Source organism: Anolis sagrei, chromosome 2 (genome assembly GCF_037176765.1).
Source record: "Anolis sagrei isolate rAnoSag1 chromosome 2, rAnoSag1.mat, whole genome shotgun sequence".
Lineage (NCBI taxonomy): Eukaryota > Metazoa > Chordata > Lepidosauria > Squamata > Dactyloidae > Anolis > Anolis sagrei.
Genome location: NC_090022.1, coordinates 77892062 through 77918407, shown reverse-complemented (window position 1 = coordinate 77918407; position 26346 = coordinate 77892062). Strand labels below are relative to the sequence as shown.

General features: G+C 41.5%; 1 protein-coding gene across 3 annotated transcripts in view; it reads left to right on the top strand.

Annotated features, from left to right (window-relative positions):
- Positions 1 to 1085: 1085 nt before the first annotated feature.
- Positions 1086 to 26346, top strand: part of TSPAN17 (tetraspanin 17) — a 28988-nt gene continuing 3727 nt past the window's right edge. Inside the window, exons 1-7 of one of the 3 annotated variants that reach the window (XR_009630786.2) lie at positions 1086 to 1252; positions 14475 to 14525; positions 16484 to 16630; positions 18001 to 18171; positions 23621 to 23746; positions 25285 to 25366; positions 26020 to 26136. Coding sequence is in view for 2 of the 3 variants with exons in the window: in XM_060765612.2 (XP_060621595.2) it covers positions 1166 to 1252; positions 14475 to 14525; positions 16484 to 16630; positions 18001 to 18171; positions 23621 to 23746; positions 25285 to 25343; positions 26020 to 26136 (758 nt within the window). In the remaining variant the exon portion in view is untranslated. The remainder of the gene's footprint in view (positions 1253 to 14474; positions 14526 to 16483; positions 16631 to 18000; positions 18172 to 23620; positions 23747 to 25284; positions 25367 to 26019; positions 26137 to 26346) is intronic. The other 2 variants (XM_060765612.2, XM_060765611.2) reach the window with 2 other exon arrangements.

Genomic DNA, 26346 nt, shown 5'->3' with positions numbered 1-26346 from the left:
TGGCAGGAACACTTTTCCTCTGGGTGGATCTTTGTCTTTACTCTTGTGGCTTGTTCTTGGCCTTGCAGCTCTTCCAATGTCTGAGGTGGAGTATCCATTGGCCTATAAAGCCCAGTTTAGGTGGTTAAGTTCATCTTGGAGGAGGTGGGGTTCGCAGATTCTTTTTTGCATGGTCTGCCAGGGCTTTAATGGTGCTTCATCTGCCTCTAATATCCTTCCCTCCAACGAGCAGTCGGGTTTTCTTTCCTGGAGGATGGACTGGTTGGATCTTCTCGCGGTCCAAGGCACTCTCAAAATCCAACAAATGCTACGTTCAGCAAAGGACAAGAGGGATCCTCTCACCTCTGCAGGAGTCTACCGTGTACCATGCAGCTGTGGACAAGTCTACATAGGGACCACCAAACGCAGCGCCCAGACACGCATCAAGGAACATGAAAGGCACTGCAAACTACTCTAACCAGAGAAATCAGCCATAGCAGAGCACCTGATGAACCAACCTGGACACAGCATATTATTTGAGAACACAGAAGTGCTGGACCACTCTCACAACCACCATGTCAGACTATACAGAGAAGCCATTGAAATCCACAAGCATGTGGACAATTTCAACAGAAAGGAGGAAATCATGAAGATGAACAAAATCTGGCTACCAGTATTAAAAAACTCAAAAATTACAACAGCAAAACAACAGAGAGTTAACAATCAGGCACATCAATTCACTCTCAACAAGAGATTCCCCCCAGGCGCTTCCAGGCCATTGAATGCAAATCAAGGTGATCAGCTGAAACATTACCCTGGTCATTCCACAGATATATAAACCCAATTTTCCTACTTCCAACAGACCTCACTACCTCTGAGGATGCTTGCCATAGATGCAGGCGAAACGTCAGGAGAAAAATTGCCTCCAGAACATGGCCATATAGCCCGGAAAAAGCTACAACAACCCACTCTCAGGATTTTCCTCCAGCACCCACTGACCCTACTGTGCTCGTCGGCGTAGGTCAGGTGTGGTTCCCCCTGCGCTCCTCTAGGGGGCGCGCGAGGCAAGGCGGCGCTGGCGCTGCTGCTGCTGCTGCTGGCTCTCCGGCTCTGTGTCTGTCGGGGGGGCGGGCGGGCGGCATGGGGCTGTGAGGCGGGCGGGCATCGCCCAGGCCCCTCGCCCGCCATGCCAGGCAAAGCCCTGCACTTCCAGGGGCCTCAGGTCAGCTGCTGCTCCAAGTACCTGCTCTTCGCCTCCAACGTGCTCTTCTGGGTGAGACAGACACAGAGGGAGGGGCGCGCGCAGGGAAGAATGGGGGCGCGCGCCGGATCGCACCGCTGTGCTCCCGGGGTGCGGGGGGGGGGGGAGGGAGAGAGGGAGGGAGCGGGCGGAGAGCCCACTCTGGGGGAGTCCCGGCCCGCTGGCGCTGGGTCATTCCAACCCTTATTGTCCGCACCGAGCTTGGGCCTGCCTTGGAGAGATGGGGGGGGGGGGGTGTACGATGCCTGCCGGGAAACCAGCAGGACCTCCTGCCTTTTTGCGTCGGGAAGACAGAGAGCCCTTCCTAGGCAAAAGGGGAGGGGTCTGTTGTGCTCTTGGGGGGCCCCTAGGTGCCTTGTGGGGTTACTCCGCGAGGAGAAAGGTCAGCCTCTTGGACTGCTCCATTTTCCCCACACTTAGGGTGGAATGAATGCAGTTTGGCATCACTTTATTGCCTGGGAAGTGGAGTTTAGTGTGGCCCCTCACTCCTTGGCAGGCAAACCTTCTCGTACTCCGACTCCCATGGTTTCATAGCACTGAGCCATGCCTTTATTCTACAGTGCGGGCACGGGCAGACCAGGTGTTTTGGACTTCAACTCCCAGAAATCCCAGCCAGTTTGCCGGCTGCTAGGAATTGTGGGAGCTGAAGTCCAAAACACCTGGAAGGCCCAAGTTTGCCCACGCCTGGTGTAGATAATAATAAACTTTATTTATAACCCACCACCATCTCCCCACAGGGACTTGCGGCAGCTAACATGAGGCCAAGCCCAAAAATGATACAACATAATTAGACACAGAACAACATAAAAAACATCATAACAAAATATATAAATATAAAATAACAAATAAATGCACCCTAAGAAGCAGAAAGTATCCCAAAGCAAACCTATACAAATAATAATAATAATAATAATAATAATAAAACTATTTCTGGACTGCACCTCTTTCCCAAAACAGACTTAGGATGGTTTACAGAAGTTTACAGCAGTTTACAGCAGTGGTCCCAGCCAGTTTACCAGCTGTTAGGATTTCTGGGAGTTGAAGGCCAAAAACATCTGGGGACCCCAGGTTGAGAACCACTGGTTTACAGCATCAGAACAGACCAACTTTCAATGCGTTGCAAAGTAAACAAACAACATCAGGAGTAATACAAAATAATACACAGTCATAACAGTAAACTTATAATGAAAGAATTAAATGTTGGAATAGGGAATGAAACAATTCTGTGAAAATAATATACTTTGCATGCTTTTTTTTTTTTTTGGTCGTGTCAGGAGTGACTCCTGGTGTGAGAGAATTGGCCATCTGCAAGGACGTTGCCCAGGGGACGCCTGGATGATTTGATGTTTTTATCATCCTTGTGGGAGGCTTCTCTCATGTCCCCGCATGAGGAGCTGGAGCTGATAGAGGGAGCTCATCCGCCTCTCCCCGGATTCGAACCTGCGACCTGTCAGTCTTTAGTCCTACCGGCACAGGGGTTTAACCCACTGCGCCACCATGCTAATAATATACAATATCCTTGAGATCTCCAAGCGTGCGTTTGCATTGGAGAATAATTGTGGTGTGACCCCACCTTAACTGCCCTGATTCAGTGGTGTGAATTGTGGGAGCTGCCCCTTTATAAGGCTTTTAGCCTTCTCTGCCAAAAAGTGTGGGTGCCTCACCTAAACTGCAACTCCCATAATTCCAGATCAGGATTCAGTTCTTTACTTGGCCATGGAAACCCACTGGATGACCTTTGGAGTCACATAACCTCAACCCCAGAAAACCTTGTGATAGGGATGCCATAAGTCAGAAACATCATCAAGGCTAACAACAACAACAACAACAACAAAAAGGAAACGAGTGAGAGGTTGTGAGCTCAGGGCACCTTTTCTTCCCCGTGGATATTTGCATGCCTCTCAGCCTCCAATTGAATATGTGGTCCAGTCATATGTGCTCTAAAACTCTTTGGCAGGCATGGATAAACTTCAGCCTCCCGGTGTTTTGGACTTCAACTCCCACAATTCCTAACAGCCGGTAGGCTGTTAAGAATTTTGGGAACTGAAGTCCAAAACACCTGAAGGGTCGAAGTTTGCCCATGTCTGTTCTTTAAGGACCAAATTCCAAGAAACATAGTTTGAAGTGCTAAGCTCAGAGGAAGGAGCCTGCTTTCTCTCTATTGGCACCCCCCCCCCCCCAAGGCTCTACTGATAAAGGGAGAATCAAACAAATCCTCAATTGCACCTGCTGGCTGTCCTTATCAGAAGCAAATTCCTGAAATTGGTTGATTGGCTTTGAGGGACCAACTTAGGGAATGTGGCAGAGCACTGAATGATTTGCTTAATGCCTGAGAAATGCATCCAAATTGCAGGGGTCTCCCTTAGGTGTTGCATGATCAGAACAAGTGAATTATCTTGGGGAAGAGAGCAAAGATTAACATAGCATTTCCTTATTACTGTTATCATTATTATTTCCTGCTTCCAAACTTGTGGGGTTTGAAGAAACGAACACATGAGGGTGCTTGACTCTAATTAGTCCATTAGTCCATGCAGTCAAAAATTCGGTTGCTCTAAGTTTTTCGGGCTGTATGGCCATGTATCCTCAGAGGTGGTGAGGAACATGGCCATACAGCCCGAAAAACTTACAGCAACTCAGTGATTCTGGCCATGAAAGCCTTCGACAATACACGGTCAAAAATCGTTGGATGGGCATCATCTCAGGAGAAAGGTCCACACATGGCCTGTGTACTTGAGGTCTTTAGAGTTGAACCTGGGATCTTTATATACAAAGTACAGTCATCTCCTGGGGTTAGCAGCCGAGCCCACTGTGAAAGTTAAAAACCACAAATAAATAAATTTCTATTTATTTTACCTGAGAGACCACATCTCTGAAAATATCTAGGACTTCCAGTATGGGAAGCTGAATACAGAATCACATTGTAGGGGACCTAAAGATTCTTAAAGAGGTGTTCTCTCTAGAAATCTCTAAGTCCTGCAGCATGAGTAGAGGAAATTGACCATAGAGCCACACACTGAAGGATCTAGAGAACATTTTAATCAGATCTATGAATAATCAAAACCGCAAATATGGGGGGGATGATTGTATGTAGCGTTACAATTCAGCTTTATGCTCTACACTTCTTTCTTTTAGCATTTCCTTCTTTGGTGTGATACACACACACACACACACACACACCAAAGAAAGAATATATACACTCACATACATGCCAAAGAAGGAATATATGTATGTGTGTGTGTGTATGTGTATGGGGCAGAATTCTCCTAGCCCTGACAGAAAAAAAGTGGTAAGTAATTTTCTGTCTGTTAATGTTACATCAGATTTCCTGCATTCTGTTAGATTCAGCAGAACAGCACCCAAAGTTAGCTGCTTTTGTGGGCATGCACAAAGAAGTTTTTTAACTCATTACTCTTGATCAAACTTGTATTCATTGCTGTGAATTGCATGCTCAGCTCATCCTGGCCAGGAGCCTTTTGTTTGGTGAGCGTCTTTTCTATTTGGATCTGTTCTTTTGATTTGCTTTGTGCCTATGTTTTTCATTCAGCCCTTAACCTGCACCCCTCTGAGATGCCTTCTCTTGTTCTCAGGTGTATTGTTGAATTTGTAGCCAGTGCTCTGCTCTGGCTGCTACAGTGGGATGTACCAAAACAAAAGGATATGAAAGGAAAGGATAGTTGGCTGGGAGCAGCACCTGTACTAACAATGTGAGCCAGCAGAGATCGCTCAGGAAATAGATTACCATACCTTTTCTACCCATGAATGTTATCTGAGAAAGCTGGTAAACATCTGAGAGCATTTTAGCTGGGAAGTTTGTTATTTATCACTATTTCCAACCTTTGCTTTTTCCTTCTTGTGATAGTTGTGGGAAGTTGTGCTAGGGGTTATGAATTCACCTTCCTGATTGAGTCTGGATTTACACTGCCATGTAATCCAGTTTCAGAATGCAGAATAACTGCATTGAACTAGATTATGTGAGTCTACATTGCCGTATAATTTAATTCAATACAGTTAATCTGCATTCTGAAACTGGATTATATAGCAATGTAGATCCAGCCTGAGTGATTGGCAGACTTTTGATATGCAGTATTTTTTTTACAAAACTATGATCCACCAAGAGAAGCCAGGTGAAAAAAACTCAATATGGTCAGCCTCCCACATTTGCAGATTTAACTATTGTAAATTTGAATATATGTGTTTTTGATTAATATGGTCTTTAGGAATCTCTAGGTCCTTCAGTTACCATAGTATAACAGAAAAAGAGACCAGTTTGTTGTTGCCCCTGTTAAACAACTGAAAGTCAGAAACTCTTGCTAATCTGCTAGCAGATCCATGAACTCATTCACCCCTGGACTGTTTTGTTATTTAATTTGTTTGTGGCTTATCAACTCTAGGATTCAGTCTCCCTCTGCTTATTTGTGGTCCCCCACCCAGTGGTTGACAAATTCCTTGAAGACTTTGTGGTTAAGTAGGAGTGCCTTGAAGTCCAGATGTCAAACTTGCTGTCAAAATTGATGTTTCCGCATGACTCAGCAATGTGTGATCAAATGCTTTTGCTTGCTATATTACCTGACTGTGTTAATAGAGCAAGATACATATGATTGTGGCTACAACTTGAAGTCAATACAAATAAGTTCAAATAATAAAAATGAATGCAATAGACTGAAAAGATATTAAGCAGAATAAAAAATGCTTGTTCTTGTTTCTTTCTCAGATCCTCACTCTTTCTCTAGCCTCATGTCTTGTTTGGTCACTGCTTGTTATGAGATATGAGGCTGAAGAGAGACTGAGTATCAGAGAGATGAACAAACAGGAGCACTGCTGCCATCACCTTAAGGGTGAAAGCAGAAAGTTGCAGTTTATTTATTTATTTATTTATTTATTTGCTTTATTTCTATACCGCGTTTCTCAACCTATAATAGGTGACTCAATGCGGTTTACACAATATTAATTACCACAACAATAACAATTAAAACACAGCATACCCAATAACAAACACACAACCATTCATACAATGCCTCGATCGCAACCAAGATCCAGTCTCATATCCTTATACCGTTCCTATGTTCAGTTTACCGTCATTCTGTGTACAATTGCGCTGATTAGCCAAACGCTTGCTCAAAAAGCCAGGTTTTGAGCTTCTTCCTAAATGCCAGCAACGAAGGGGCCTGTCTGATGTCGCTTGGTAGGGCATTCCATAACCGAGGGGCCACCACCGAGAAGGCCCTGTCTCTCGTTCCCGCCAACCGTGCCTGTGACGCAGGCGGAACCGAGAGCAGGGCCTCCCCGGACGATCTTAATGTCCGTGTCGGTTCATAGGAGGAGATGCGTTCGGAGAGGTAGGTGGGGCCGGAACCGTTTAGGGCTTTGTAGGCTAATGCCAGCACCTTGAATTGTGCCCGGTAGGGAATTGGCAGCCAGTGGAGCTGGCTCAACAGAGGAGTGGTATGCTCCCTGAGAGCTGCTCCTGTTAGCAACCTGGCTGCCGAGCGCTGGACCATCTGGAGCTTCCGGGCAGTCTTCAAGGGCAGCCCCACGTAGAGCGCGTTGCAGTAATCTATGCGGGATGTGACCAGAGCGTGGACTACCGTGGCCAAGTCCGACTTCCCGAGGTACGGGCGCAGCTGGCGCACGAGCCGAAGCTGTGCAAATGCTCCCCTGGCCACCGCTGAGACCTGAGGCTCCAGGCTCAGCGATGAATCCAGGGTCACACCCAAGCTGCGAACCTGCGTCTTCAGGGGGAGTGTAACCCCGTCCAACACAGGCTGTAACCCTATGCCCCGTTCGGCCTTTCGACTGACCAGGAGTGCCTCTGTCTTGTCTGGATTCAACTTCAATTTGTTCACCCTCATCCAGTCCGACACAGCAGCCAAGCACCGGTTCAGGACCTGAACAGCCTCCTTAGAAGTAGGTGGAAAGGAGTGACAGAGTTGGACATCATCTGCGTACAGATAACACCGCACCCCGAAACTCCGGATGATCTCTCCCAACGGCTTCATGTAGATGTTAAACAACATGGTTTCCTATCATTTCACAATTCTTCCGTCTCCCTAGTGTTATGTGTTGTGCATATGCTTAGGTCTCACATCTCATTAATCCACTATTTGTCTTGTGTATGGGTTGCAAGTCTCAAGAAAGACCTAAGCACATGCATAAAAGGTAATGAAATGGCACATGCAGGCCTTCAAATGCTAATGAAGGTGGTCAGTTGAAACATTCACACCTAGCTCTAGCAGAGAAGAGCTCTTTGCTCCACCCCAGCCATTCCACAGATATATAAACCCATTGTCCTATTTCCAACAGACCTCACTACCTCTGAGGATGCTTGCCATAGATGCAAGCGAAACGTCAGGAGAAATGCCTCTAGAACATGGCCCTATAGCCCGAAAAAACCCACAAGAACTTAAAAAAAAACATATATATACACAAGGTAAATTTATAAACACACCAAATCAAGGGAAAACAAAATTAAAAGTATTAGATGTTTATTTAGGACAAAGTGTTGCTTTGGTCTGTGATCAGAGAGGGCTCTCCTGATGCATAAAAAGAGGGCTGTGGAAGTCCATAACTGCATCTGCTGGAAGAAAGCTGTGAGGGGATTTTGGGCTGCCCTTCTCTCCTCAGCTGCCTCCTATGACTTGGTCTTTTTGTTTGTTCATCAGGACCGCTCCTTGGGGTCATATTTTTTCCTCTCACAGATAACTCCACTCTCCCACAGAATTGTCTCACCAACTCCCCTTCTCCAAATTCCTCGGCAACGGCTCTTCTGGGCCACAAAGTATCCACCAAATGTAATGCAGTAGAAGATATCTCCAGAAGTTCTGAATTGGGCAAATATCTCCAGCTCCTCAGCCTGACTTGCTAGATTTTAAAATTGTGTGGAGGCCCTCAGTGGATAGAAAGCTTTCCTTTTCACAAAGGAAGCCTTCAGTATCGAGAGGGTAAAAGAAGTGGTGACATCCTTAATTTACACATTTTTAGACTGCCTCAGGAGAGGTATACTTTCACAACCCTCAGAATTGCTGTGCATGCAGGTGTGAACATACCTTGTGTTTGTTCAGTGTAACGTGAACGTCTTTGATGTTTGGTGTACATTTCTTTTAACAAGTAAAAATGTAGAAACAGTATCGGTAGCTGTATTGTAGCAAAACAAAAATACTTAAAATGCTTTTTAAAGCAGGAAAGGTAATCTCTATCCTTTATACATCTTCAGGGCATAAGCAAATTATTCTTTCTTTGGAAACAGAAAGGAACATTTGCCTCCAACCAGAGCATATAAAGAGATTTCAGACTGTTCAAAATGTAACAAAATTCTTGCACAGGATTATGTAGGAAGTAATGTGCTACCTTTGGACACTGGACAGTCAGTCCTCCACATTTCCTGAGGTTAGAAGTGTAAAACCCATGTAAAAATGGAAAAACCACAAATACAAAAGCACTATACCCCGCAAGAACACTTCTTTAGGAGTTATGGTCCTCCAGTGCAACTGACCAGCAACCACAGGAAATTGACCACAGAGGGGTACAAAATGAGCTGGAGATTTCTAGAGACACCATATTAATCAAATCCTTGAATCAAATCCTCAAAAGTCAAACCTGCAAATGTGGACATTGAATACAGTCGTTCCTCCACATTTGCAAGGTATGCCTTCACAAATTTGATTATTCATTGATTACTGTACTCATTTATTGCTGCAGCCTCCATTGCTGCCCTATACATGTCTTTCTAGGCATTTCTGGGTGCTCCAATGCGATTCTATCATCTGCTTCTGCCAGATGTCGACTATTGAATAACACTAGGTTTTAAAAAATAGGCCTATAGTCACAGATTGTTCCACTTTTGTGAGAAACCATACCCCTGATGCCTATCAAAGTTGAGGGCTGCCTGTATAATAATAATAAAGATGTAAACATATGTGAATTTATATGAAATATTGTAACTGGTCTGTATTACCTGCTATTTTGTCCATAAAACAATGTTCTTCACAATAATTTCATTTCATTGGAATAAGTTTGGAGCTCTCAAAGTTGACATCCTGTCTTGAATGGCGGTGATTGTTCTGGACTCTATTGGTCATATTTGAAAGTCATGATAACATTGTGTTGTTTTAAATGCGTGCAATTGTTGAGGAAGCTGTGATTAATTATAGTCGGTTCCTATATCGTGTTTCCTGTTGTGATGAAAATTGACCTTGTACTTCTTGTTCAGTGAACACTGCTGTTTAAGAAAAAAAATATTAAAGTGTTACACTGCTCTAGCAGTACTCTCTATGTGGTTCATAATGCAGATTAAACAAGGCTACTGTAATAATCAAATCTACCAAATAATGAACTCAACTTCAAATGTTGGAATCTACTTATTAGCTTTTCCATCAGCTTCAGTTGTAATAGTCTTGGCTTGCATTCCAAATAGATAGATAGGCTTCTTGATGCAGGAAGTTCTGTATCTGAGTAATCCTAGGGAAAGCTAGAACTTAGAGTAATCCATTCAGCCTCAGACTGGAAAGAGCAGCAACAAGCAAGCCTCTTCAGAGGAATTCAGTTCCAGATAGTAGTAGGCATTACACTAAATTCAGATAAGAAGATCTGAAAGGACACGTATGTTGTGCAAATCCTAGGAATTGATTCAGCCTGCTGAGAGAGCAGGGTGAGGCGTATCTGAGCAGCCTTTGATTAAATGATTGAGTAGGCACCTGGCAGAACAATTACATAAATACGTCTCATGCAAAGCGAGAGTTGCAGCTGTTGTTCTCTTCCCTTGTGTTTCTTGAGTGCCTTGTTCAGATGGCATTGCATGGTCTGGTGGGATTATAAACATAAAGAGTTCTTCAATGAAATTGATTTTCTGGCTCCGTTTCAGTAAGGAAGCTGCCCGCTGAGATGATCTTTGCCAGAGATGTAGCATAGTGTAGTAATCCAAGACAATTTTACTTAGCATGGTTTGCCCTTGAACTGGTGCCGGCCCAGAAGTCATCTGTTGTGGCCAGTGATATGTTTCCAGAAAATAGAGAAACAATTATAGTGAATGGGTATGAATATGATACCATTCACTAAAAAATGTTGCTGGTCCCTTACATTAGATTAGAAATTCTACTCTCAGAGCCGTTCCACACAGCCCTATATCCCAGAATATCATGGTAGAAAATCCCTGCTTTGAACTGGGAGGCTATCCAGTCCAACCTCCTTTTACTTACCGATGGTCTCCTCTGCAGTCTCTTCTCGAGGGAGGTGGGACAGGTGTTTGGTTTGTTTTCCCTCGCGCAGCAGGGGGGCAGGGCCAGGCAAGTCGTTTGCGCACATGCGCTGTAGTATATTCTAGGTTTTGGGGTTTTTTAAAAGTACGTGACACTGTGTTTTATGGTGTTTCTCTGAGTGATGGTCACTCCTTCTATTAGTAGGTGTGTTGTGGGCAAATATGGCATCAATTCATCCAGCGGTTGTTGAGTTATGATGTCTCTAAAAACAAACAGAGCATTTTATATATAGAGATGTGGTATGCTTCATAGGTTATACCAGGTTATACCCTATATTTGGTAAGTTTATTCCCAGGCTGTAAAGTTGTCAGCTGAACAAGCCTGGGCGGTAACAGAAAGATGACATCTGACATGGGAATTATCATAAGGTTTGCAAATAAATAAGATGATGGGGATTGTATTTTGTCAGACCTCTTTGTTTGAAAGGACTTGCTTCCTGGAAGATGTGAGATTAACTTACAAAAAATGAGTGTACAGCCCTTCAGTTTCCATCTCAAAAAAGCAATGCTCCAGTGTATTGCTGTCTGGCAGGTGGCAAATGTGTTTTATACACATGCTTGGTTGACTGCCACATCCTTTGTCCAGAGACTTTTAAGCCACAGCATGTGTCATGTCTAAATATGTGTTAGAGGTAAGGGAATGAGGCTCTCTGGAATTGTTGGGGAAAAACCTTGAAGGGCACCTAAAAGATATCTTGTCCTCCCTGTGATTGTAGTACTAGAAGGTCTTTTGTTGGCATTTCATTTGTGCATATGTAATACCATATTTGCATGATTCTTGATGTTGTGACCATGAGTGTTATCAAATCAGAGTAATGATTTTGCCACATAAATCAAACGTAGGAGTATTGCCCTTACTATATCAAGAAGAATATGGTGAACTGATTCTTAGTAGTTGTGAATCTAAATCCTCCTTCTATTGCATGACTTATTTGTGTGAGATATACACATTAACTTTGGTGGGATCAAAGAATGGCTGAGTATGAAGTCGGTTTTAGATAAAGGCCTGATTCAAACATAGCAATAATATTTTAAGGAAATATAGTTTAACATTTATTTATTTATTATTTATTAATTTTATTTACAGTATTTATATTCTGCCCTTCTCACCCCACAGGGCACTCAAATTTTAAATAGGACTCTGCAGAGTAGAGATTTTTTTTTTTGTGTTTCTTCAAGTAGATCAAACATGTTCAGCCTGAATAAGAGGAGATAGAGTTGATTTGATAACTGTTTCTAAATAACTGAGAGATTGTCAGTGGAAGATCAAGCAAACTTGTTTCCTGATGCCCTGATGAGTATGACTCAAACCAATAGATTCAAACTATATGAGATTATTATTATTATTTATACCCTACTTTTCTCCCCGTGGGGACTCAAGGTGGCTAACAATAGAATCATAGAAACACAGAGTGGAAGAGACCTCGTGGGACATCCAGTCCAACCCCCTGCCAAAAAGTAGAAAAATTGCATTCAAAGCACCCCTGATAGATGGCCATCCAGCCTCTGTTTAAAAGCTTTTGAAAAAGGAGCCTCAACCACACTCCGGGTCAGGCATGAAGCGGGGGGGGGGGGGGGGGGCTTCAGGGGCTTTAGCCCCCCCCCCCCAAAATTCTCATGGTGGTTCGCGAAAAGCCCTTACTGGTGCATTATTTAAACTGTTATGTTTATTCATATCATGATCTGATCACCATACTCAATATATCCCATATGCATGGGGATATTGGGGTAATGATACAAAAGGTTTGCTAGGCTAGGCCCTCTTTCACTCAGACTCAGCCCCCCCCGAAACTCAGCCCCCCCGAACCCCCCCCCTGAAAAAAAATCAGCCCCCCCCCCCCCCGAAACGAAATCCTGGCTATGGGCCTGCTCCGGGTAGAGAGTTCCACTGCTGAATAGCTCTCACAATTAGGAAGTTTTTCCTCAAAATACCCCCAAACAGCAATCTTTCATTTTCAGGGGGAGTGTGACCCCATCTAACACAGGCTGACTCCCTATTCTATCTAACTGACTAATAGCATCTCTGTCTTGTCTGGATTAAGGTTCAGTTTCTAGCAGCTCATTAGGAAGAGTTCTGATCATAAGAGTTACTTGACAATGGAATAGACTACCTTGGAAATGCAGATTTTTCTCTGTTGTACATTTGAATATAGAGGCTGGATGACCATTTCTCAGAGATGCTTCTTGGGCAACCAGCAGGTTGGGCCCGATGGCTTGGGGAGTCCTTTAAAACTGAGTCACCATGTTGGGCCATCCCAATCGCTCCCAGTTCCCTTGTGCCCCACTAGTTGAGAAACTTATACACAAATTTCCTTAGTCTGAAGACTTTTCAGTAAGAAGCCACTGCCATAGACAAAGCCTAATGCGTGGGTAGGGAAAGAACACTTATGAATGCTGTTGTTGTTCCACGAATATCTAGCTCCCACTATGGGAACAGAGTGGGCATTGTTTGCACTGTGCCAGCCTTTGAATTACACCAAATGCTGTGTCTCTAGCCTTTGATTCCCCAGGGCTTATAAATCAGGATTCATTTCGGTGGGGTATTTTGCCACTAAAAATGGGATTGGAAAGTTGTAAGAGCTGTTCTGTACTATGGCCTTGCAAATTTGTTTTAAGAGAGAGAAGTATATTCTTTCCTTTAAAGTCTTGCTTAGACGATGACGTTCTATTGATGCAGGAAGTTAGTAGTCTTTGTGATGCGTGTGTTTCTTATCTGTTGAGGATACAGAGAGATCAAGCTCAGGAACTAGTGCTAAAGTTCTCTGACTTTGACTGAAGCTTGCAAGAAATATGGCTTCCAGAGCCAATGAGACTGCTTACCACTTAAATGAAAATAACTGAACAAACCACAGCAACTCTTTTGTGATGTGTGTGTGGTTGGAGAGTGTACTTCGTGTATATTTAACTCTGAAATGTAACAGCTACCAAACAATTCATTGCCATTGGCAATGACCCTGTTCTGATTTCAATTTTAAAATGTGTAAATTGTGGGCTCTACAAATGGATATACTTGAAAGTTAGTACTTCAGGGAAAATTGGGGCTGGAAGGGGGATGTTGTGTCCCTATTTTTGCCTGAAACATGTTGAAAAAGAGTCAAACATTCATTTTATAAAAAAATAAAAAACATATTGCAACCTAGAGGGTTTCAGACTTAGTCTCTATTTCTCTGCCTCTTATACACTTGACTCTCCCTGTTCCTCTGTTCCCTTGCTTTGTGATTATAAGGTGGAGTGAAACATAAGCATGTACCCCAAACTGTAAATTAGGCTAAATACATAGTAGAGAAAAAGCCCCATTGGGCTCAGTATAAATAGGAAATAATAAATGCTGGTGGAGAGGAAGGAAGAAGAGGAAAGGTAGAACATGAAAGGCAAAATGAAGACTCTGATGACAGAAACCGGAGTAATTTTGGTCCTGCATTCAACAATTACCAAGCTCTGAGATCCAAACTGGCCGTGTGGTCAACTACTCTAATGATTCTTTTGCGGAAGTGAAATCAACATTCATATGTATTAAGGCTCCTGGTGAAACCCAACTCACCGTTTGGATGCCTGGGAGTTGTCCTGTGTTGCTAATTAGTTTTAGGTGGCTGTCATGCCCAGGTGTCGAGAGACTGGAAAAGCTGTTGGTGCGACAGTAGCTTCTTTCCTAGCCCAGGCTTGTAATCCTCACTAATCTCTTAATCCAGGCAAACTTCATTATAGCTTCTGGGTATATCTTCTATGAATCTAAAAGCTTCAAGCAAAGTTGTAAGTACTTTGACTGGGGAAATTGGTAGAATGAATTGTTGTTTCTCAACAGTGCATTCAATATATGGAAGGTGGCTGTTGGGGGCAGAATGTGGTGTGGACCTTGATAGATTTAATTCAGCAGACAATGCCGATGATGTGAGTTAGGGTGTAATGCTACTGGGATGTAGATGGGGAAGAACGCTACTCTCTCTTGTTGCATTCTGTGTGACAAGTACTGTTTGTCTTTTGCAGTTGCTGGGAGCTGCGTTCCTGGCCATTGGTCTTTGGGCCTGGGCAGAAAAGGTAAACTTGTCCAGCATTTTCTCAGACATAATGATGTGGAATCTTCCATTGGTATATCTTGTCTCTAACTCACCCCCCACCCCAGCACCCAGAATCAGTCACTCTGTTGCTTCTAAGAAAAACAAGTATAGGCACTATTTCCTAAACCCATTGATATACTAACCAGGTTAGTCAATCAGTTGTTTCTCACATTGACCTCTCTTGAATTTCCCTGTGCTGCTATCACACTTGTGGGTGTCCTGCTGGGGGCATTTAGTCAGCTACTCCAATACTCACTAAGACAGACCTTTGATTTGATTCAGAGTAGGGTTTCTTATGTTCACAATTTCTTCTAAATGCCCTCTTGCCAGTTACAATATCACTGAAGTCAACCTTCTTTTGAAACAGTCTTTAATTTTAGTTTGTTAAAGAAAATATTACAGTGAGAAGGGAAAATGTCATGCAAAAGATGTGACATCTGAAGACTGGTATATTTTTATTGTTATTTTATTGTTTTATCCTACTCCCAACCTCCCCTCCTTGTACATGCAATTTACACAGCAAACTACAGAAGTTACATTTGAAAATCAATCTCAGTCTTAATTTTTCCGCTCCACATCTTAGCACATTCCCTAAATAATTCCTAACTAGTTCCCACATCCTCTTAGTTTTTGTAACCTTTTCAATTTTATCTATATTGTTCCATTTGCAATTTGTTATTTCCACTCGTAACTATATACTTACACCAATTAGTCAGTGTCCATTTTGTTTTATCTTTCCAACCCTTCACTAAAACAATATCTGAAGACTTATATATTATTCTGAAACATATATATGGAAATACATTTCTACTTAGATCATTTGCAATGTAGCTTTCCTCCCATTGTGGGAGTATAGTGGAGGGTTCTGCTTGGGACTGGGGCAGGGGCAAAAAATTAATCCCTCCTTCCCATTTCATCACTATCTGTTGTTAAAAAAATAACACAATCACATAAGGGACAAACTTCATGTCTTTCTACTTTGAATTTAATTTCCTGATCTTAAGTCATTATCAGCTATAAAGTAGGTGCACATGCAAATCATGATGACTCTGGTATCCAGAGACACTTGGAAGTTTTTTGAGGTGAGCCATCCATCAGAGCAAAAGAACCACAGGTGGGATTTGTGTGTGACCTTGCATGAAATGCTGTGCTAAGTCAGCTTCAAGCCATCAACTGCTGGGAAATCATCAATGGATCCAGCCTGCTTGAAGTAGTTATGTGAAAAAGTGCCAGGTTTTGCAGTGATGCCTGCTTTTGTCCTGAATATAGAATTCTTTCATTACACATTATGTTACTTATTTACACAGCATCCTCTTTCCTCTGCCCATATATGCACACAATTAGGAGCACTATGCTGCTCCAACAGCTTAATACATTATTTTCTCTTTCTAGAGCAGGGGGTGAGATGCTACTGCTCTACTTTCCAGCACCCTCCAGCTCTCCACAAACTGTTGCCACCTAGGACCATAGAGTTTGGAGTCGTCCAATATTTTATATATAAATTTCAACCCCTCTACTTTCTGTCTTTGCTCTCCCATTGTTTTTATACACTTTATTTGTTGTTATTATTTATTTAATTTATATCCTGTTTTCCTCTCACATGGCACCTAAAACAGCTTACACCATTCATTAAAACAGTGTAGCTACATCAGTTCAAAATACAAAAATTAAAAAGCACTAAATGCAATCTGCATTAAATGTTATTTTAAAATGTTTTTAAAATATTTTAAAACTACTCCAACCAGTTAAAAGTCCTCTGCTGGGCAGAACTAATGCCCAGGTGGTTGTTGTAACATTTGAGGTGGTTGCTGTAATAACTGTTGGGATACCAGAAATGCAATGCCAGATTTGAACCTGATTCTCGCTGGAAGGATCCTTGGCTGTGTGGTCAGGTTTAGTCCTTCTTCCTGAGACTCATGTTTCTTGGTGTCTGCCCAGGGGGTGCTCTCCAATCTGTCCTCCATCACAGACCTGGGAGGCTTTGATCCTGTCTGGCTCTTCCTCGTGGTCGGAGTGGTGATGTTTGTCCTGGGATTTGCTGGCTGCATTGGAGCCTTGAGAGAGAATACATTCCTGCTCAAATTTGTAAGTCATTTGTTTCTGCTACCTTCTTTTCTGAATGGTGTAGCACAGCCTTGAACCAGCATGGTGTAATGGTTTGAGTGTTAGACTAAGATTCTGGAGGGGAGGGCTCACCTTACATGGAAACTCAGTGGGTGGCATTGGGCAAATCCCACTAAGTCCACCTCAAAATCCCTTTGAACAAATCTTGCCAAGGAATCCCTATGATAGGGTTGTCATATGTTAGAAATGACTTGAAGGCAAAATAAATAAATAAATAAAAATCACAGCCTTTCCCGGCCTGGTGCTTTCTAAGTATGTTGGTCTAAAACGTCAACATCTTTAGCCTGTATGGTTGGGAAAGATTTATATAGCAATTCTAGAGTTCAACATTGCTGATCCATATTTCAGCATAAACATGAATTCACTGGCTTGCCCTAAGTGACACTCTCATATACAGCTTCAACCTACATACTTTGTAATACAGAGAAGAGAATGATTGGCCTACCTTATAGGATTGCTGAGCTCATGTATGCAGGATGCTTGCAGTGCTTAGAAAACACATCTTAGTTTTACTTAGTAATCATCTTATTTCTAATCCAGCTTCATTGGACCTTAGAAATACAGATAAGAGGCTAGGGCAGTGCTGAATCACTTGTGGCACTCTAGATGATCCCTTCTCATTGACTATGATATCTAGGACTGATGGGAGTTGCAAATCAGCAGCATCTGGAAGGTCACGTATTCCCCTTCTTAGGCTTAAGTGGAGCTGTGCCCAGGCATTGCTTCTCAAAGAACACTAACAGCAACTGGATTTCTTTTTGGCACTGTAGGAATGATTGGCACAAGCTGTAGAAAAATAATTGGATCTGTTGCTTCAAATAGAAGTGTTTCATAGGCAGCCAATGTGCCTTAATGTGATGGGAGTTTAATATAGAGGTATAGAATGAAGAAAAAGAAAGGATTTGACATTGCAATCCTCATATTGTGTTCCTGACACTGCTGCTGGATTTCCCCCCTCTCTGAACCTTCCTGGGAAATTGGGGTTGGAGGCAGGAATATGGTGTTAACTTAATTTCCTTCTATTGTAGAGGAAGGTACATTTCTGTGTAATAGTGATAGGAAATGCACTGCAGCAATATTGAAGGATGAATGTAGATAACATAAGAATTTGGAGGCTCCCCAGTGACATATTTATTAAGAATGATTTTCCCCTTCTGCAAAATTCTTACAGCAACTTAATTCCACATGAGCAGTAGATCCCTGAGAGTTGTGATTAGGTTGAACAGATGGGTTCTTAGAAGGGGCTTGCAATGCTCTTGGATGCCCAGATTTCATTGGCCTTGCACTTGATTGACAACCTGTCTCTGTTTTGATCCCTCACCACACTCCAGTTCTCTGTGTTTCTGGGGCTCATCTTTTTCCTGGAGCTGACGGCAGGTATTCTGGCCTTCATTTTCAAGGACTGGATCAAGGACCAGCTCAATTTCTTCATCAACAATAATGTCAAGGCCTACCGTGATGACATCGACCTCCAGAACCTCATAGACTTTGCTCAAGAATATGTGAGTGTCATGCCTGCTCTTGGTTGTGGTGGGGTTTTGGCTCAGGGTGTTGTATGGAAAAGTCTTGCTTTTCATGTGATGCTTTGGAAGCCAAGTTGAGCCATCTGTTGCTTGGTCTTATTGAGTGTCTGAATTCAAAACTTATTTCTGAAGCTCCAGCCTAACCTGCAGTATTAGTGAAAGGGGACTCGTGTCAACATGACACAGTAATTTAAGATCCACTTTGTAGATTTTAACCCATTCAGGGAATATTTATTTTGCATTAGCGGGCAGATCACTAGGGATATGCATTGGAGTGTTGTGTGTTTTCTGGGCCGTATGGCTGTGTTCTAGCAGCATTTTCTCCTGACTTTTTGCCTGCATCTGTGGCTGGCATCTTCAGGGATGTGTATTTTTCTCATGTACTGAATACATTGAGGAAGAGACATTATCCAAGCCTTATTTGTATTTGGCCACACGTTACCCACTACAGTCAGCTGTTCCCCCAGTCATGTATCCTTCTACTGGTTTTGAGAAATTAAAAATCAATTTCTAATCAATTCTTTTTTAAAGGGGCCCATGGTAAGTCCCGGGGACATAAAACTTAGTTCTTAGATTGTCTAGACCTTATCTACTTTTACAAAGTATGAACCAAGATGCCATTACCTGTGCGAATCCCATTCGTGTGATGGTCATTCTAATAGTCCTAACTTAGTTCTAGTTCTCTTTTGGGTTACTTCCAGGCTAATGGCTTCTCTTGCTCCCCAAACCTTACTTTTTTGGAATTGTAGCTTACTCTGTACACTACTGGGATGAAGTGTCTCTTTGGGGCATATAACTCATTATGTTCCATTTACCAGAAGGTATGACATGGCCGTTTAGGCAGGGAAAGAAAGTTTACCTGAGTGCTCTCTTCTTTCCATCTGTCTTTTAATTTACTGTTTAAAATTAGAGTGAAAGTACTTTGTGTAAAAAAATAATAATTAGGTGCCGTTGTGTGATTATTTCAATAGTGGTGCTTTTTTAAGGTTGACAAAAAGTGTTTTAGTGTTAATTAAAACATCAGCAAAAGATTAAAAATAAACAACATTGTGCTAATATCGTGTCAGCTGGTAAGACAGCATGTTTTCCCCATTAATCAGTATTTAAAATTGTGCTGAAATGTTTTTCCATTTAAAGTTTACTGTGTGAACATTGAAAAAAATGGCACAAAGGTGTTATTTTTAGAACAAATTAGAAAGTGAAATTAAAAACTGAACACACTGATAAGATGGTGCCTGTGGAAAAGGTGTATCAAAGTATATTATTGTCAGTATGTTCATCTGGATAACCTATCACAGTTTCGTCAAAATAATAATAATAATAATAATAATAATAATAATAATAATAATAAACTAGGGGGCTCAGGGCAGATTCCAACAGACAGAAAAGGCAAACATTCAATGCCTCAGTGTAACAACAGATACAAACACAATAGCCCAAAATAACCCTACTTATGGCAACAACTTATAACATGACATCTATAAATTAAATTAAATGTAATTTACTAAAAATTATATAAAACCTAAATATAAAACATCAGAAATGCTTGTTTCGCTCAAGTATTATGGAGTAGCCACACTATGTCCAATCATATATTAGAGTACATCTACAGTCAGTTGTCATGAAATTACTGTTTCCCTATGGGAATTTTTTCTATTTCATTTCAGACTGAAGAAAAATGAGAACAGTAAATCATGGACATTACCTTTTGTTTAAGCAGCATTTTATCAGCAAGTGTATCTATGTTTCATTTAATCATTTAATTTTCACTGAAAATTTGACTGCATTTCCTTGGGGAAAACATCACTCAAATGTTTACACAATACAATTTCACTGAAAACAAAACATTTCAATGCCAATTTTACAGCACTGATTTCAAAACACCTCCATCCCCACAATACCGCTTTTCTAGTCTGCATTATTTTAGCACTGGTGACATTTGCTTGCTGATCTTTTAATCTATACATTTTATAACTTTGAAAAACCTGTAAAAATAATAAAGGGACAATGTTATTAGTTCTACAATCTAAACAAAAATTATTTTTTTAAATGGTGGGTTCAGAATTTGCTTTTTCATGAGTATATTAGTACATACGAACTTATTAGGATCTAGCCACACAAAAATGCTTTACCCTACCTTTGCATAAATCTTACAGCAACAAAGCAATTGCCCTACTAGAAGAACCCCATTTTTATTTTTTAAGGAGTGGAGGGGTGCGTAGTGTTGAACTGAGCAACAGTTGCAGCAATTATGTAATTTTCTCCCATATACCTACACATACATTACTTTATTGTTGTCAGCAGACCAGTAGCACAGCATGCTAAGTACATTTTAGAAAAGTGCCAGTGAACATTCGGATTAGCAGTATAAATTACAATGAGATCAAATAGGTAATTATGAAAATACAATATTAAATAAAGTTCAGGGTGGATTGGCCATAGGCATTACATAGGCATTAAATAAAGTAATATGATATCTACAAAGATAGTTTGGTTAAAGAAATTTATATTTAGAAATTTTGCTATTTGAAGACTGGGTAATTTGTCAGAATCCAAAATTTTATTAGTTAATTTAACTATTTATTGCACTTCTATACTACTTTTCTCATCCCTGGGGGGACTCAAAGCGTCAAATAGATGGCAAAAATTCAATGCCTCACATATAATAAAATGGTACATCACAAATTTAAAACAATGACATATAACTAAAAATTACACATTAAAACTATACATCTTCAGACATACACCTAAAACATATTAGACAATTAGACATTGCACTGATCCCAAGGTTGTTGTCTATCTGGGATAGCCACAAGAGGTTCAGGGCACTGACCAGAGAAACATTGCATGATGGAACACAATCAGTCATCCCTTACCGTTCCCCTGACCCCCCAATAAAAACTATAGTATGTGGGATGTGGTTTCAAACAGCGTCTCTTGTTCAGTAGTGTTTTATTAAACCTGTCAGTTAATAGATTTGAGTGGAAAACATTAAAGCCTTGCAAGGAGAAAGTCTTTCTTTATTTTGGAGTAGTTAGTCAACCTTCTAGAGGGGTAAACCCAGTGACAGAGAGCAGCAGGGTCCTCTTCTAGTTCCTTATAGTGTTGGGCAATCAGTGTCCATTAACCTCTGTTTAACTGTTACTTCGGTGCCATCTAGGTCCATGAGTAAAAACAAGGAGGAAGATAAGCCCATCAAGACGATTTTACACTCAACTGCTGTGATTTAAAAGATTCAGACATTGCCTTGGACAGCAGGGAGTTGAGATTAAGGATTAGGCTTCAGTGGAGCCAAAAATGAACAGAGTAAATTCATATCAGGAATATAAAGGCATTTAAGTCATACTCCAGGTAAAGAACAGGTCCTGTGACACATATTAATATAAGAAAAAAAAAAGACTGGATTCTTTCAAATGAGCTCTTGGTGAGAGGAAACCAAATTGTGGTACCAAAAAGTATTGTTGGGACAATTTTAGCAGAGAGCTGCTGGGAGAAATTTACCACCTCCAGAGAAAAAGAAGTAGGTTATTGCTTGTACATTTTGTTCCGCTTTAGATTTAACGTATTTATTCTTGTTCCTTCACTTTATAGCTTCGTGAAGCCATAAACCCAGATATTTATAGTAGTCCACCTGTTCAGTTTTATTCTCTCCTATGGACTGTGAGAACCTAATCTTCCTCTTAACAAAACTTTTGTTCTTGAGTAATTAATTGTTAGGAGATTATTGATGCAGTACTCATAGAAGCCTCTCAATCTCCCAAGACCCAATTGAATCTGGGAAGTCAGTACCTCATCATCACCTCAAAGAAGGATGGACATTTTAATAGAGCCAGTCTTTGGTGGGTGGGTGGCAAGATGCCAAGGTCTAAGGAAGGTTAACCGAATATAAATTAAATTAGGTAGGGGCAAGAATACATCCCTGTCTTAAGCCCCGAGTCAAGGCAATTTGTGGGATTCCTTGACTAGTACAGCTAACTTAAACTGTTGTATTATAGTACAGGAACTGATTTGAAATAACGGTTGCTTGTCAGTGGAAATCTGTTCCAATATACTCTAGAGAAGGTCATATGGAATCAAACCAAGCACCAATTTGAAATCAATAAATGCAGGAAAAAAACATTGTCTTCCTTTGGTGCAGTGTATTTAAGTGCAAGATGGGACGAAACTAGGCAATGATGAGGCATGGAACAAGCTTTTTAAAAAACCAATCTCCTTTTCCTCCAGAATGTTATCATTAGTCCTTACTTTTAATTAAGCCTTAGATAACTGGTATATATGTTTCTGATAACAGATAAGAAATGAATGGGTTGGTATTATAGGGATAATCTTTAGGGCCAAGTTGCAGGGAATATACTAGATTATATTGTTGATTAGAGAAAATAGAGAAGCCAACATAGGTGCTCACCAACTAATGCTATGTTTTGACACCTCTAGAGAAATGCCATCATATATTGTAGTTTTGTCAGACCTAATTTAACCTAATAGTTCCCCAATGACATCCATAGGCCAATCTGGGACATCTATAGGTGAACATAGATGTTTTAGATTCAAATGTTTAAGGGTAATTGAAAACAGCATGGTTGCAATACTCCAGTACATTAGCTGGGGTATGACAGTTTGTGTTAATATCAATCTGAAGAGAAGAGTACAGATCCTGTATGACCTTATCATAAGCCAAAATATCCTCTCTGGCTTTGGTATCTACTTCGTCTGACATAGTTTGCAATAGGGTATGACTGGATGAACCTGTTGAAGGTCTTCCCTGTTTCAGTTGACCACTTGAATTTTATTGTATTTTGTGGCAGAAATTGAGCTTACAGATAATGCATTGCTGTAAATCCAACAGTATTAAGCCTGGCAAGTTCAGAGAACATTTGAGGGTCAAATGTTATTGTCTGATCGCTTTGCTCCACTGAAATTAACCCCCACTGTTTTCCAATATTTATGAATTATTTCTGAAAATGTTGAATTCTCTGCCCCTTTGAGTAGAAACAGATAGACAATTGTAAAAAATCAGGGAAATGGCAATTTGATGCCAATATAATGTAGATGCCCCATAAAATTGAATAACAATAAAGAAATATTCCAGAGTATCCAGCTGGCAATAAACTGCCTTTTGCTCCCTGTGGGATTAGAATGGTCCTTGTTCTGGTCTCAAACCGAAATTCACCTTGCCATCTGGTGGCTGATGACAAAGGTGCAACGTTGCAGAAATTATTTCAGCAGCTGCCATGCAAGGGGGGATTTATGCAACCATACTATCATGGAAATGTCGCTTAAATGACTCATCCCAAATCCTGCCAAGGGTCCTATTCTCAGGAACAGTTCTGCTAGATTTGGCCTTAGCCATATCACGCATTAGTGCCATGAATGTGTGATTGTTTTCTTCATATTTGTCCCAGTCTGATGCTGTACCCTATGATTGTAGTGGTCTTGCTGTGGAGCGCACGGGCCTAATGACTGGAATCTCAACATTTACTTCAACTGCACTGACTCCAACCCCAGCAGAGAACGCTGTGGGGTGCCCTTTTCCTGTTGTGTCAAGGATCCTGCGGTAAGAAGCCGAGACAAGAAGGATGAGTAATCAGCCATAAATAACCTCAGGAACAGCCAGTGGCGGAGTGACGGTGATGGAAGATTCTTTGTTGCTTGTCCCCTGTAGGCCTAGAGAATGTATGGAGAGCACGCCAAGTTCAGATGTAATGCAGAAATCACTAAAAGGTCCAATTGACTCTCTAGGGTGGGACCAGGGAATTGAGTGTCTTCCAGATGTTTAGGACTGTGACTCTTATAATCTGAACTTCCTTCTGGGATGAAGGAGGGTTCTAGCTCAATAATATATGAGGGGCACCAGGTTGACTACTTTTAGTCTAGTCCAGATTAAAGAGAGAGCGAAATCACTGGTCATGGATTGGTGTACAGCCAGTCCTCGAGTTGCAAACTTTTGACTTACATATGACTCCTAGTTACAAACGGGAGTGAGACAACAGGATGTGAGAGAAAATGTATCCCTAGGAAGTGGAATTTACTCTTGTAGGAGTTATTATGGGAAAAAAAGCTGTCTCCCCTGAAGCTTCTTCACCAATCCTTGTCTTCACAAAAACCCAACATTTTCAAAATCCAGTTGTTACAGGGACTGAACGTGAAACGATAACGAAGTCTTCTGAACAGGGGCATAGACAGCAAAACAAACATGAAAGGGGTGTTAACCCTTCTCTATTCTATCTACAGGGTGAGGCAGCATAACTTCCTTTTTTCAAAACTTAATAAAACCCATTGTACGAATCAGAATTTTTTTTTTATAATGTAGGCGCATGCCTAAAGTTTTGTTTTACGTAGTTTTGAAGATCAAATTAGTTAGGTGATGTCCCCCATTCTCCATACACTGAATAAACTGATTTCTGGCATTTGTCATGACTCTTGCCAGCATAGCAGGCGTTATGTTGGCAATTTCTTCCTGGATGTTGGTCTTCAAATCTTGCAAGGTCCTTGGACGGTTCACATAAACACGAGATTTCAAAAATCCCCATTTAAAAAATCACAAGGGGCCAAATCTGGAGATCGGGCCGGCCACTCCAAATCCGCTCGAAAAGTAGGCCTCAATGGCAAAAGCATGCTCCTCACTGTTCCAAGGCATGATGGCAACTGAACTGTGTCAGGACAAAACTTTATACTCCTATCTCTCGAATGAGACCACTAGCGCTCCGCTATGTCTGAATGGTGCACATTTTAATAGAGGAAGTTATGCTGCCTCACCCTGTATATGTTCTCTATACTATCTATATGATTGGAGTTACACTTAAAAATGTACTTTCTTGACTTGCATACAAATTCAACTTAAGAACAAACCTATAAGAACTATCTTGTTCATAACCAAGGGACTTCCTGTAATTGCACCCACTGGATATGGTGTTATTGTCTGCACCACAGATGGAAGTAGATGTTGGAGCTGTTTGATAGGGTGTGGAGGGCAGAGGAGATGCTAGAGAGATTTGAGGGAGAAGCAATGAATCACTTTCTGGGAAAAGTTGTTTGAGGGAATTTAAGAGCAAATTTGGTTAGCTTTGTGCCTCCTTTTTTTTTCTCCTCCAGGAAGATGTTCTCAACACACAGTGTGGCTACGATGTTCGCCTTAAACTGGTGAGAGTCAGGTTGGTGTGGTGGCTGGAGCCAGGTGGGTGTCCTTTCTGAAATGACCGGCTGGGATGAGACAGAGCTAGGCTCAGAGCAAATTAAGGGCAAAGGGAAGCAAAGTAAGGCATGCTCTCAACTGGAAATCATAGCACTGGATCCAGATGATTGCACTGTGCTAAGACCAGGGAATAGATAAGTACTTGGGTTGCTGACTCCAGGAAACATGGAAGGAGCTGCCTAGTCTCACTGTGTTGGAGCCAAAGCAGTTTTCTCTTGTGTGAGTCAGGGATGGCCTTTCCTTTCTGCCTATATAATAATAATATACTTTATTTATACCTCACCACCTTCTCCCCAAAGAGACTCGGGGCAGCTAATATAAGTCCAAGTCCAAGGATTACAATACAGCAAAGTAAAATACAACAGCAAATATTAGGAACAAAGTAAAATGCAAACAATGCAAATACACAATAAACAAACACAAAATAAAATAGTGGAAGAATAAAAACACAGTGGGAGGGCCAAATGCACAGGATAAAATTGATAAAACTCTGGGTGAGATAGGTAAATGGAGTAATGTGTATCTGAGGGGAGAACTCAGAAGGGCAACCAATGTGGTTGACCTTCACTAAGGGATGAGAGAAAGTGCATCATATGTCTATGCCAATTCCCATGCACACTTTTGCCTTTCTACAGGAGCTGGAGCAGCAGAGCTTCATCCATACCAAAGGATGTGCTGGTCAATTTGAGAAATGGGTCCAGGACAATCTCATTGTGGTGGCCGGGACCTTTGTGGGTGTTGCATTGCTCCAGGTATATGGTCCTGTGTTTCTGAGCTGCTGTTGTTATTGTTTTTACCATGACATGGATTCCTGAGATGGAAAGCTTTATACATGGTTGCCCTGAGTTCCAGCACAGGAGGAGCCTGCACAAAGACATCTGAATTCTTTTCTCTGAACTTTGGCAAATCTCTGCACCATCCATACTTGGGTTAATCTTAAACGAGGAAAGTATCATGGGGAC